The sequence below is a fragment of the Psammomys obesus genome, unplaced genomic scaffold, assembly GCF_907164565.1.
Source record: "Psammomys obesus unplaced genomic scaffold, mPsaObe1.curated_primary_1811, whole genome shotgun sequence".
Taxonomy (NCBI): Eukaryota; Metazoa; Chordata; class Mammalia; order Rodentia; family Muridae; genus Psammomys; species Psammomys obesus.
This window is the reverse complement of record NW_026585895.1, coordinates 52,266,568-52,279,869: the sequence shown is the minus strand read 5'-3', so window position 1 is coordinate 52,279,869 and position 13,302 is coordinate 52,266,568. Positions and strand designations below refer to the sequence as shown.

The 13,302-nt window shown below is 48.7% G+C and overlaps 2 protein-coding genes across 2 annotated transcripts; one reads left to right on the top strand and one right to left on the bottom strand.

Moving 5' to 3' along the window:
• Positions 1-2,086: 2,086 nt before the first annotated feature.
• On the bottom strand, positions 2,087-6,594 carry Pierce1 (piercer of microtubule wall 1). Its single transcript, XM_055600655.1, has 3 exons — positions 6,404-6,594; positions 5,509-5,587; positions 2,087-2,509 (listed from the first exon to the last, which is right to left on the bottom strand). Exons 1-3 carry the CDS (start codon positions 6,544-6,546, stop codon positions 2,321-2,323), a joined length of 411 nt encoding a protein of 136 aa, XP_055456630.1. The 5' UTR covers positions 6,547-6,594; the 3' UTR covers positions 2,087-2,320.
• Positions 6,595-8,166: 1,572 nt separating this feature from the next.
• On the top strand, positions 8,167-11,991 carry Mrps2 (mitochondrial ribosomal protein S2). Its single transcript, XM_055600774.1, has 4 exons — positions 8,167-8,229; positions 8,330-8,446; positions 8,875-9,004; positions 9,714-11,991. Exons 1-4 carry the CDS (start codon positions 8,187-8,189, stop codon positions 10,294-10,296), a joined length of 873 nt encoding a protein of 290 aa, XP_055456749.1. The 5' UTR covers positions 8,167-8,186; the 3' UTR covers positions 10,297-11,991.
• Positions 11,992-13,302: the final 1,311 nt, after the last annotated feature.

The following is a 13,302-nucleotide window of genomic DNA, read 5'->3' as shown; positions in this document are numbered from 1 at the left end:
GCCTCTGCCTCTGCCTCTGCCTCTGCCTCTGCCTCTGCCTCTGCCTCCCCAGTGCTTGGACTGAAGGCAGTGTGCCACCACTCCTGGCATCCCTAAATAAATTGTTCAAAACAAGACCAACTTTTCAGCTGGACACCCAGTCTGCTGGTTTCCTGCCTCAGAGGAAGAGTCTGTAGATTCTGGCTTCAGCCTCAGCACATAGCTTGTAATTAATCCAATTGATTTTTTCCTACAAAGCATTTCCACTCCAAATTAGACACTAAGACTGTCGCCAAAGGTTTACTTTGTGCATTAATAGTACCAAAGGGGGGGTGGGGAGCAGGATGTTTAATTTCTGTAAACAAAGCATTAATGACAGCATGTAAGGATTTCTTCTTTCTGTTATCAATGCTTTCCAAATTTCCTGTAAAGAGAACACCACCTCCTTCACGGGAATGAAGTTTGAAAAAAATAAATCAGAGGTAGGGAGGTGGCTCAGAGGGTAAAGTATTTGCCACACAAACCTGAGGGCCTGAGTCTGGATCCCCAGCCTGGTACAGAGGCGTGCATCTATAACTGAAGGACAGTGGATCCCGAGGTCACTGGCCAGTCATTCCAGCCACAACATCAGGCTCCAGTTTCAGTGAGGTTCCCTGTCTCAAAACAAGGTGGAGAGCAGTAAAGGAAGGCAGCAGATGTAAACCTCTGCTCTCCACACACGTAGCAGAGTTCACCCAGGTGCAGAGGCACACATACACTAAAACTATCATCCAGATTAGTGTACTAGTTGGCTTTCTGTCAACTTGACAGAAGCTAGAGTCATCAGAGAGGAAGCCTCAATTGAGGAAATGCCTCCATGGGATCCAGCTGGAGGGTACTTTCTCAGTTAGTGATCAATGGTGGAGGGTCCAGCCCATGGTAGACAGTGCCATCTCTGGGCTGGTGGTCCTGGGTATAACAAAGCAGGCTGAGCTGGATACAATGGCACACACCTGTAGTCCCAACACTCAGGGAGGCAGAGGCAGGTGGATCTCTGTGAGTTCGAGGCCAGCCTGGTCTACAAAGCAAGTCCAGTACAGCCAAGGCTACACAGAGAAGCCCTATCTCAAAAAAAAAAAAAAAAAGAAAGAAAAAGAAAAGCAGGATGAGCAAGCCACGTGAAGCAAGCCAATAAGCAGCACTCCTCCATTGCCTCTGCATAAGCTTCCTGCCTCCAGGTTCCTGCCCTGTGTAAGTTCCTATCCTGACTTCCTTTGGAATGTCAAAGTGTATGCTGAACAGACCCTTTCCTATCCAACTTGCTTTTTGGTCATGTAGTTTCATTGCAGAGATAAAAACCCTAAGTAAGGGGGCTGGAGAGATGGCTCAGTGGTTAAGAGCACTGTCTGTTCTTCCAAAGGTCCTGAGTTCAATTTCCAGCAACCACATGGTGGCTCACAACCATCCATAATGTGCTGATTTCTTCTTCTGGCAGGTGTAAATGCAGATAGAACACTCATATACATAAAATAAATAAATTTTAAGAAAAGTAACAAGAAAATGAGAGCTGGAGAGCTGGCTCAGTGGCTAAAAGCACACACTACTCATAAAGTTCAGGTCCCATTTGGGACAGCTCACACCTCCTGTAACTCCAGGAAATCTGACATCTTCTTCTGGATTCCTTGGGCACACCCCACCTCCACAGAGAGGAGAGAGAGATTTAAAAATAAAAATAAAGTTGTTAAATGATCACAGAGAGCCTTTATGTAAACCTGAGCATTTCCAGTCTGGGAAGCCAAGTGAGGTTAGGCCTGGATGAAACTTGGATGAACAACCTCCAACCTTCACAGTTATCAACAATGGCTATCATCGTCAGCCTTGCTGCATGGCACATGTCCCTCTCCTGACCCTCACTGTGGCTAGAGGACTTCCCCACACTTACTGGGGACCTGCTAGGGTCTATGCAGACTTTAGCCTAGTATGGCCACACAAAGGGCAACGCTCCCAAATAAAGACACCTTGAGGCACTCCCTGGCACACCCTGCATTTCAGACCAAGATGTGGGTTCCGAGATGTGCCATTCCCTGCTGCTCCAGGACAAATGAGGCACATCAGAAACTGAGGCTGTGGCATCTTTTTAATAGAAAATCTAGCCATTAGCATCTCTCCTGTGTGCAACACGGAACGCAAGACGTTATGACCCTATTTGAATATTTTTCTCCTCCGGAGAGGAAAAGTATTTTCTGAAAAGGCAGTGAGATCCATGCCTTCACAACTGGGCACTTGTCAAGGATCGTGGCCGCCATGATCCCTACAGCAGCACTGAGTCAGGAGAGTCCCCTGGGACAGGCATCTCGCTCCCTTAGTCGCAGATGGATGGCCTGTTGACATTGTAACTGGGGTGAAAGTTAAGGCGGTCACAATGGGTGATGTAATTGTCAGGGCCTGTCACTATGCTCTTCTCCAGGCTGACGTTAATATTGTTTCTCCGGAACATTCCAGAAGTTAAAAATTGTCTGGAGAACTCACTTGTATGTGGATAATATACTTTCTGGAAATAAAAAGAAACAAGAAGATTAATGGTGCATAATAACACAAGCAGCCAGGCTGTTATTTCAGAAGAATACATACAGCTCCATTGCTAAGAAGCACAGAAACCAGAGTGGGCAAGATGGCCCCAACCATTCCAATTTGTGCTTAACATGTCTAAAATAATTAACATTGCCTCCTTTATACACTACATGGACAGCAAGAGAAGTTTCAGGATCACCCATATGTGAGCAGCACCATACCTAGGTATGAAACAAGCATCAGCCTGGAGTGTGCCAGAGTGACCCTCCCTACACACACACCAAGGCCTACTTCCAGCCACGCCACACGAGGCCTCTCTGTTAGCCTCAGCTGTCTCTTCTGTGAGGGTAGGCAGCTTGCCATGCTTTAACAAATACTTGTAACTAATAAAGAGACAAAGTTAGTTGAGAGTGGTGGTACATACATTTAATCCCAGCACTCAGAAGGCAAAGCTCTGTTGAGTCAAAATCCTCTGTAGAGTGTTTTAAAAAGACTCCTGGGCATGCACAACCAGCCCAGGGTATGGGAAGGGGCTGCCCTGCTGAGGCCTGACACACGCAGTTCCTGATGAGAGTGTAGCCACTGCCAGTGCAGGAACCCCTGGTGATAATCAGCCTAGTCAGACAGAATCCTTAGATGATTGGCACGTGCAGACTGACCTCCACCAGATAGTGGTACCCTATCCTCACATAACCCTGTGTCAAGATCACCTGATGTTTTCTCTCTTTGGCAGGAGGCACATATAAAGAGAAATTATTTCAGAGCATTTTTCAAGAGGAAAATTTGATTTCTCCAGGAAAGCTGAAAAATAAAATACCGTGTCCAAATCCCATCCCAATACACACAGCTCCCCCACTGTTAGCATAGCCTATTGCAGGTGCACCGGATTTGAGCCAAAATTGCCACTTGGTTGTGCACTGTGCCCTGGAGGGGGAGGGGAAGTGTCTCTTGGCCCTGCACATTCATTCAGTACTTTGTTTGTTGTTTGTTTGTTTGTTTGTTTGTTGAGACAGGGTTTCTCTGTGTAGCCTTGGCTCTCCTGGACTCACAATGTAGACCAGGCTGGCTTCGAACTCACAGTGATCTACCTGCCTCTGCCTCTCTAGGATTAAAGGTGTGCGCCACCAAGCCCAGCTCCATTCAGTACATGTTGACAGTGTATAATTAGACACACCCACCACTGCATCGCTGTGGAGAATCATACTAAGAGCTGCTCACAGACTGAGTGTACTCAGCCAGAAAGCTGAAGAGCCAACCCAAGAGAACAGGACTGTAAAAAGCAGGGAACACGTACTTCCCTTCCAGCTTGCCTCTGATCCCCTCACCTTGTGGCCCATTGCCTGCTAACCTGAGTGTGAAGCACCACTGTTAAACAAGGCAGCACTTTCTCAGCGGCCTTTTATAAAGGCAGAATCAGTAGGTGGGGCTTTGGCTCAGCTGGTAAAACACTGTGTCTACCACTTGCAAAGCCCCAGCACTTCATAAAACAGGATGTCGTAGAGTAAGTACACCTTTAACCCAGCACTTGGGAGATGGAGGCGAAAGGCTCAGGAGTTCAAAGTCATCTTCAGTTTTGAACTGATTCAAAACTAGCTCTGGCTACCTTGAGACCATGTCTCAAAGAAAAAGATAAGGCACTCGTTGCCAGCCCTGATGACTCGAGTTGGATCCCCAGGACTGGTGTGGTAGAAGGGGAACCAACTCCTACAAGTTGTCCTCCACCCACAAACATATCCCCATACAAAGACAAGTCGAATGCAAGTTTTTGTTTGCTTGTTTGTTTTTTCTTTTTCTTTCTTTTCTTTTTTTTTGGGGGGGAGGGAGGAGACAAGGTTTCTCTGTGTAGCCTTGGCTGTCCTGAACTCATTTGTAGACCAGGCTGGCCTTGAACTCACAGTGATCCACCTGCCTCTGCCTCCCTGAGTGCTGGGATTACAGGTGTGTGCCACCGCACACAGCTGTTGGTTTTTTGTTTTGTTTTGTTTTGTTTTTGTTTTTCAAGACACGGGTTTTCTGTATAGCCCTGGCTGTCCTGGAACTCACTCTGTAGATCAAGGTGGTCTCAAACTCAAGAGATCCATGTGCCTCTGCCTCTACCTCCCAAGTGCTGAGATTAAAGATGTGAGCCAACATGCCTGGCAAGTAGAATGCAATTTAAGGGTGCATAAGCAACAGGACCTATGCGCCTGCTTCCCGCAGAAACACCTTGTCTTTGATTTTTGAAGCACTGACTAAAGAATAATCTTTTCACAGGCATTCTGTCACTCATATGACACAACTAAATAATGGACTACCAGGTCTTCAAAACTGACAACTCTTTGGGAAAATTACCTCCAACATCCTCATTCCAGTGTGGGAGCCCAGGGAATCTGGGGGTGCTTTCCCTGAGTCTGACTTCAGCCCTAGAGGCACCATCTTGCACCCTTGGCTGCAATCAGTACTGCAGTCCAGTGCACAGAGCACATCTCACAACAAGAAACAGAGCCGAGAAGAGCAGACTTCCTTCATCTGCCTCTGAACACCTACATAAAGGTGTGCCTGTCCTTGTGACGTGCATGCCTGCCTAGTGGTGTGGCTGATCACAGGATGGGAAGGAGGGTAGTGTGGAAGCAAGCTTATTTGGACTCTTCTTTGTAGGGAGGGAGTCAGTTGGGGAGGGACAGGTTTCTCTGTGTAGCCCTGGCTGTCTTGGAACTCACTCTGTAGCCCAGGCCTGTCTCCAACTCAGAGATCCACCTGCCTCTGCCTCCTGAGCGCTGGGATTAAAGGTGTGTGCTACAGCCACCAAGCAGACTTTTCTCTTTCTACAATATGTTTTGCTTCTAATTTGTATTTTATCATCTCTCTGTCCTGTCCTGTTCTAACATGATTTTAGCTGCCTCGAATTTAAAATGTGGGAACTTGATTTCCAAGTCTGATTCCTCACAACCCTGCTTTTCTCGCTGGCACCTCACCCTGGCATGTCTGGCTTGCACGTACCGGCATCTCATGCACTGTGGGTGCTCGGCTTCCATAAGTCTGGTTACTGGTCTGGTACATGGAGGGAGTTTTGTCCGTCCTGTAGAAGAGAGACACACTGTTTCCCACTCATACTCATTTTAAGTCAGACAAATCATAACCTGGGTTAATGGAGCTTTTTTGGTGACGTCCATGGCAGCAATACCATGCCAACAGGGCTCCTAGTATGAGCATTCTCTCTCTCAGCAGGCCTGCCTCTCGGGTCTCCTCTGCTGGCCATGGCCCCTGATCCTTCCAGGGTTAAACCCTACAGAACACCCAGCCAGCTGGAGGAGAAGCCTTGGTGGAACCTCGCCACAGACTACCACAGCCAGGTATGGTAGCTACCTTGGGGTCAGCATCTCAGCGTCCAGACCCTGGCAGCATCCCCTCTGCTTCTGAGAGGCCAAGCTACTGTCACATGGAGAGGAGGAAAGAAATGTGGTTTGTGAGGCTGTGGTCTGTGATACAGAGGCCACCATCAACTCTACTTCACATCCTGAGGCCTCAGCAGTCTTCTTGTTTGTAGGGAGTGGTGGTAGTGTGCCTGCAGCTGCTTCACAGAAGTCAGGGAGGCTTCCATTCTCATTTCCAAGCGAAAGCGGCTGCCCTGCAAACTGACCGATTTTCAGGGGGAGCTTCCAAAGCGAAGAGCCACCTCCTCCTCCCGCAAACAACCTGACATCTGCACACATTCACTCTTGTGGCTGCTCAGACAGCAGGATCCTGATAGTAATGGTTACACAAGGCACAGGGTTCATGTCTGGCTTCTTTTGACCTCAGCAGCCAGGCATGTGGGAGTCTCACAAACATGGCCAAAGCTAGGGCCACCTGCAGCACTCTCCAATATGACGGAGGTAACCTCAGTTTTCCTCACCTGTAGCCACGAAAACACCCCGGATTGTTGAACCTGTCTGGGAGCTGTTCGCTCACACGGTAATAGTCGCTCGTCTTCTCCGGGCCCAGGTTAGCCTTGGTTACCACCGGCTTGGTGCACTCTTGAGGGTTTTTTCCAGACATTGGGCCTCCGCAAGAAACTAGGCAAGGACAGTGAAGTCTGCGGCTAAGGCGGCAGTGCGTCCTGTTGCTAAGCAACAACGTCACCTGACCAGGAGGAGGCGGGGCGGTTCTTTGTAAGCGGCCTGCCAGAGCAGCCACAGGCAAATCTAGAATCTTCCAGGGAGCGAATAACAAGGAGACAGTGAGGAGTTCTAAACTAGGACTGTCACGCGAAGGAATTCCAAGCTTCCACGTGCAGCGCAGCTCCTCTGGAATTTCCGCTGGCCTTTTTCTGGAACTGTTGGGAAGCAGATCCTGGACAAATGAAATCTTAGGACCTGGGACTTCACTAACAAATACGCAGAAATTAGGTGCTTCTGATCTCTACCTGAGCAAGCACTCACTGGCCTGCCGTTTACTGTCCTGGCCAGGGCTTCTCCTTGGCCCAGTCACCGCACGCTCCTCATAACAACGCCTAAACTTAGACGAGAGATGTTGCTAAATTTAGGTAATTTTCCTAGGCCAAATACTGTTGAAATATAAAAAGATGATCTCGTGAGCCGTGCCCGTAGCTCACAGAAGAGTGACTGCATTAATGAAGTGCTAGTGCAGTGCCAGGAGGCAGATCTCTGAGTTCAAGGCCAGCCTGATCTACATAGAGTTCTAGGTCAACCAGGGAGACTTTGGTTGGTTGTGTAGTCGTCATTCTTGAATGTGATTTGGGGCTGGAGAGGTGGCTCAGCGGTTGAATGCATCTGTTGCTCCTGCAGGGCAGGATTCAAGTCTACACCTACAGCGTGACTCACAAACATCCTTAACTCTTGTCCCTGGGGACCAGACACCTTCTCCGCTCCAAGGGCACCAGGCACTCACAAGGTGCATATGGATACCTGAGAGCCAAATACATCCATAAAATACATAAACCTAGAAATAATGTTCAACAGCAACAAAAAACGCAACTAAAAACCAAACAATAGGGCTGGAGAGATGGCTCAGTGGTTAAGCACTCTGACTACTCTTCCAGAGGTCCTGAGTTCAATTCCCAGCGACCACGTGGTGGCTCACAGCCATCTATACCTTCTACTGCCGTCTTCTGGCATGCAGGTGTACAAACAGATAGAGCATTCAAAATAAATAAATAAAATCTTAAAAAAAAATAATAATAATAATCCTGATGGCGGTGGCTCCCACATTTAATCCCCGCACTCCAGAGGCAGAGGCAGGCGGCTCTCCATGAGTTCAAGGCCAGCCTGGTCTACAGAGACAATCAAGGACAGTCAAGGCTACACAGAGAAACCCTGTCTCGCTGGGAAAAAAAGACAAACAAAAATAAAGACCAGTAAAAACCATTTTGAACAAGAGGATAGCCTCCTCCAGACCGATTCTGAGAGGATGCTGTCATTTCACAGGGAGGAACGAGCTGTGGGTGAAAGTGCCCTGGTCCTGGTTCAGTCCCACGTCCCAACTAGGCACCAATCGCCCGCCACAGCACTGGCTCACCTAAGCAGAATCCCACTTCTAAGGATGCGCGGCCTGCCCTGCGCAGCGGGGGCGGAGGTCCTCCCGGCCTGCATGCGGCGCTGCAGCCCTGCGCGCTGGGCGGAGATGGCGCTCTGCCCGGGAGGAAGAGTCTCTGCGGCATCTCTGTCCACGCGCCCGCCATGGCTCCTGCTCCGGCCCTGTTGACCCCGCTGCTGTGTGCAGGTGAGAGCGGAGGACGCCAGAGATGGGAGGGATCCTGGGATCCGAGAGAGGAGGACAAGGACGTGGACAGGGCGCGGCCCCATCGCCTCTCTTCCCGCAGGTGTGCGGCGCTGGCCAGGTTTCCTGCAGAAGGCGGCCCTGGGCCCAGCGGGGCAAAATGGTAGGATGGTGACAGGAGCCCCGGCCCCCGCGGTCAGCGAGCCCCAGGACAGCTACGGTAAAGGCCAGCGGCTGGAAGTGGGTCGGGGAGCGGTTGTCATTGCGGGATCCCTGAGCGAAGCCTGGGCCAATCTCCCTAAATGGGGTGGGAGGGAGAATAGCCCCTCAGCGGCCTAGTAGCTCCTGAGACCAGTGGAGACCAGTTTTGTCTCTGTCCACCTTTCTGGTCTTCAGGCGGGATATTTGAGGCACCAGAAGTTAACAAGGCCCGCATCTCTTTCCTCTTGTGTCTGAGGAAACTAAGAGAAGAGAGCTGACCAGGCTCTCCCCACACGGAGTCCACCTGAGACCTTGGCACTAGTGCTGTAAAAATGCCCCCGTGTCTTCCAGATCTTTCCTGGCATTTCACCTCAGCCTTGAGGTCCCCACGTTCAGGAGTCTTTGGTTGGTGGTGGTGGGCCACATTGTCTTCCCCTTTTTCTTTAGAGCTCCAGAGCAGGATCCTAAATGTGCCGCTGCAGCATTCGGACTTCTTCAATGTCAAGGAGCTGTTTTCTGTGAAGAGCCTCTTCGAGGCCCGAGTACACCTGGGACATAAAGCTGGTTGTCGGCATAGGTAGCTGGCACAAACAGTGTGGGGGGCAGAGGGTTGGCATCGGGTCAAGATTGGAAGTGGATGGGGGTGTCAGCAGCAATACCGACTGCCGTGTATTATTGATGCTTTTCACAGATGTGGTGGAAATTGGGGGTCATCACTGGCCGAGGACCCCCAAGTTTTGGCCAGGACCCAATAGAGAGGTCCTGCCTTATAGAACTGAAGTAGCCATAGAGAGCAACACTAGACAGAGTGCACTGCATGGGTCATGCTTTTTTGTTTTGTTTTTCGAGACAGAGTTTCTCTGTGTAGTGTTGGCTGTCCTGGAACTCAATCTGTAGACCAGGCTGGCCTCAGAACTCACAGAGCCTGACTCTGCCTCTCTGGTGCTGGGATTAAAGGCAAGTGCCACATCACCCACTTGCCAGTAGGGTTCATGTTTAAGGTGCCGTTGGTCCTCAAATCTCCACAGGGAGAAAGTGGGACAGGTTGAGCCACACACCTGATACTAGCTGCTCAACTCCACAACCCAGCCCATCCCTCACTAGGCAAGGAGTAGCAGGGAGCACAGGTAATATAAATAGTGCCTCCCAGCCTGCAGCCTGCATTGTATAAGCAGGCTTATAAGCCTGCATTGTATAAGCCTGCATTGCTGATAGGGGTCTGTGGAAGGGGAAGTGTGGCTCCATGAACACGGATTCACTTTGGGGTTTTTTTTTTTTTTTGGCAGATTTATGGAGCCATACATCTTTGGGAACCGCTTGGGTCAAGATATCATCGATCTGGATCAGACAGCCTTGAATCTCCAGCAGGCCTTGAACTTCACAGCCCATGTGGCCTACCGAAAGGGCATCATCCTGTTTGTGAGCCGGAACCGGCAATTCTCTTACTTGATTGAGAATACAGCCCGGGATTGCGGGGAGTACGCCCACACCCGCTACTTCAAGGGTGGCTTGCTGACTAATGCTCAGCTCCTCTTTGGGCCTACAGTCCGCCTGCCAGACCTCATCATCTTCCTGCACACACTCAACAATGTCTTTGAACCCCATGTGGCTGTGAGGGATGCGGCCAAGATGAACATCCCCACAGTGGGCATTGTGGACACCAACTGCAACCCATGCCTCATCACTTACCCTGTCCCTGGCAACGACGACTCACCCCAAGCTATCCAGCTCTTCTGCCAGCTCTTCCAGACAACCATCAACCGGGCCAAGGAGAAGAGGAGGCAGATGGAGGCACTGCATCGGCTGCAGAGCAGGGATTCTGAGGGCAGTGCGACATCTTCTGCACCTGATAAGAGCCATTCCCCATGACAGGAAGCCTTGCACCCACAACAGATAGACAGGACTGTTCTAAACAGGAAGCTCCTGGTCCAGCCCTGGTCCGTACCCCCATTCCCCATCCTCAGTCAGCATCAGTGTCCTATATTCCTGAGCTACGGCCACCCGAGTGTGACTATCCTGAGCTGACCCTTGTTCGCGTTTTTTCTGGGGACAAACTCAGGTAAAGTGCATATCCACATGGCCTCTGGCATCCACTAAGACTTGGACATAGATAGCCAAGTGGATGGCACTGTTTCTCTCGTCAAGAAGCCCTTGCTTCCACTTTAGAAGTAGGTCTGTATCAGATGGGTTCCATTCAGTTTCTCTTTTCAATTAAAATTAATCCTTATTGTCTGCTAATTAGTCTTTCTCTGAAGAAAATTCCAAGCAAGACAATACTGATAGCCTTCAAATAGTTGCCTCTAGACCTATAGCCAGACTAAGCAGGCTAAGCAGGCTCCTAGAGGGGAGCTACAAAGTGTGTAGTCCATGAGGAAGTACATGATACTAAAGAGCTTAATAATTTTGCTAACTCATTCAGAGGTCTGGGGAATATATGTGGGAATGGATTTTAAGGATGTAATCAGGCAGAGTTTATTGATACGGGCCTTCTGGGTGGAGATCTAGGTTTAATATGGAAACTTGAACAGCTAAAAAGGAAATAAGCACACTTTCCAGGGTCTATTGGATACTGGTTCTTAACAGTGACTCCAGGAGATCGCAAGAAACATTGTGACTCTCCTATTAAAGTAGAGGTTTATGGATGTCAAGTGATTAATGGACTTTTGGCTAAAGTCCAATTCATAGTAGATCCACTGGATCCCTAAATTCATCCAGTGGTTCTCTCCCCAGTCCCAGAATGTAGAATTGGGGTAGATAGATTTAGAAGTTAGCAGAATTCTCACATTGGTTCCCTGACCTGTGGAATGAGGGCTCTTAAGGTTGGAAAGGCCAAATGGAAACTTTCAGAGTTGCCTCTGTCAAGGAAAATAGTGAATCAAATATAGTATGGCATCCCTGGAAGGACTGTAGAAATTAGTGGCACCATCAAGGACTTGAAAGATGCAGGTGGTGGTTTGTACCACATCTCCCTTTAACTCTCCTATCTGGCCAGTGCAGAAGACCTGAAGCATGGAGGATGACAACTATCAAAAACTCAGTCAGTAATTTTGATTGCAGCTGCTTTACCAGATGTGGTGTCCTTACTTGAGATTAACACATCTCCTGATCCATGGTATGCAGCTACTGATTAAGCAAATGCTTGTCCATAAGAACCATCAGAAACACTTGGCTTTCAGTTGGCAAGGCCAGCAGTGTACCTTTATTTAGTAAATGGTATTATGTATGCACGCCAGAAGAGGGCACCAGATATTATAAATGGTTGTGAGACATCATTTGGTTGCTGGGAGTTGAACTCAGGACCGCTGGTAGAACAACCAGTGCTTTTAACCTCCAGCACCCCCGCCAGTATACCTTTACAGCTCTACTTCAAGGATATATTAAATCCCCAGTACTGTGTCATAACTTAGAAGGGATCTGTCTCTTCCCCAAAATATTGTATTGATGAACTATATCGATGACCTTATGCTGATTGGACCAAGTGAGCAGGAGATAGCAACCACTTTGGACTCATTAGAAACACATATGCACGTCAGAGAATGGGAAATAAATCCAACCAAAATTCAAGGGCCTCAGTGAAATTCTTGGAGGAATCCAGTGGTGTGGGGCTTGCAGATATATTCCACTATGGCCGCTCCCACCACCAGTATTTAGTGGGCCTATCTGGATTCTGGAGCCAGCACATTCCTTAGTTGGGTGTGTCAGCTAGCCCATATGCCAGTGACTTGTAAAGTGCTAACTTTCCAAGTGTGGAGCCTGGAACAGGAGAAGGCTCTTCAGCAGGTCCAGGCTGCAGTGCAGGCTGGTCCCCTACTTTGACCATATGATCCAGCAGACCTGATGGTACTTTCGGTGTCAGAGGCAGATAGGGATGCAGTTTGAAGCCTTTGGCAGGCTCCTATAGGTAAATCACAAAATTGGAGCAAGGCTCTACCATCATCTACAGACAACTATTCCTTTGAAAGACAGATCTTAGTCTGCTATTGGGCCTTAGGGGAAACTTTCACAACGGGCCATCAAGTTGCGCCATGAGCTGGGTGTTATCTGGCCCACCAAGTCATAAGATAGGATGTACATAGCAGCAATCCATTACCAAATGGAAGTAGTATACACACTATTGGGCCCAAGCAGGTTCTGAGGGCACAGGCAAGTTACATGAAAAGTTGGCCAAATGCCTGTGGTTTCTACTCCTAGTACAATGTCGTCTGCTGCCAATCATGTACCTATAGCCTCTGGATGAGGAAGAGAAGACTTGGGCCTGGTTTACTGATGATCATGCAGGTTTATGCAGGCACCTCCAAGAAGTGGACAGCTGAAGCATTAACACAGCAATTAAGAGAATATCAGTGGTTATGATAGCTAAAGAACATCCCTCAAAGGACATTGCTAACTATTCTAAAATTTATAATGTGTTTGCAGTTATACAAGTGATAGTATGTCATGTTAGGTGTGAGTATGACCTGGCTATTTCCATTTGGAAATTAATCATGACATAAGGAGATGGGACTACGTGTTAAGTTGACAAGGGGTGGACTTGTGATGGCTATTCTTGGTTGTCAGCTTGACCACATCTGGGATTAACAACAAATCGTAACTGTTGTTGCTCAGAAGGAAAAACGCTTTTCCTATAGAAGTATTACAGGCCAAACATGGTGGTGCGCCTTTTAATCCCAGCACTCTGGGAGGAATAAGCAGGCAGATCTCTGTGAGTTCAAGGCCAGCGTGGTCTACAAAGTGAGTCCAGGACATCAAAGTCTACACAAAGAAATCCTATCAAAAACAAAGAAAACTCTGCTCCAACTGTGAGGGAAGGTTTACCCAATATAAGTGTACAGCTCTGTTCTGGCAGGGGTGGGTTTCCCCAGCAAAATTGTTGCA

Coding starts and splice junctions, on each gene's coding strand:
- Pierce1 (XM_055600655.1), bottom strand. CDS start 6,546: ATGTCTGGAAAAAACCCTCAAGAGTGCACCAAGCCGGTGGTAACCAAG. Junction 5,588..6,403: donor GGGTGTTTTCGTGGCTACAG/GTGAGGAAAACT, acceptor TCTCTTCTACAG/GACGGACAAAACTCCCTCCA. Junction 2,510..5,508: donor CCACAGTGCATGAGATGCCG/GTACGTGCAAGC, acceptor TTTTATTTCCAG/AAAGTATATTATCCACATAC.
- Mrps2 (XM_055600774.1), top strand. CDS start 8,187: ATGGCTCCTGCTCCGGCCCTGTTGACCCCGCTGCTGTGTGCAG. Junction 8,230..8,329: donor GACCCCGCTGCTGTGTGCAG/GTGAGAGCGGAG, acceptor CTCTTCCCGCAG/GTGTGCGGCGCTGGCCAGGT. Junction 8,447..8,874: donor CGAGCCCCAGGACAGCTACG/GTAAAGGCCAGC, acceptor CTTTTTCTTTAG/AGCTCCAGAGCAGGATCCTA.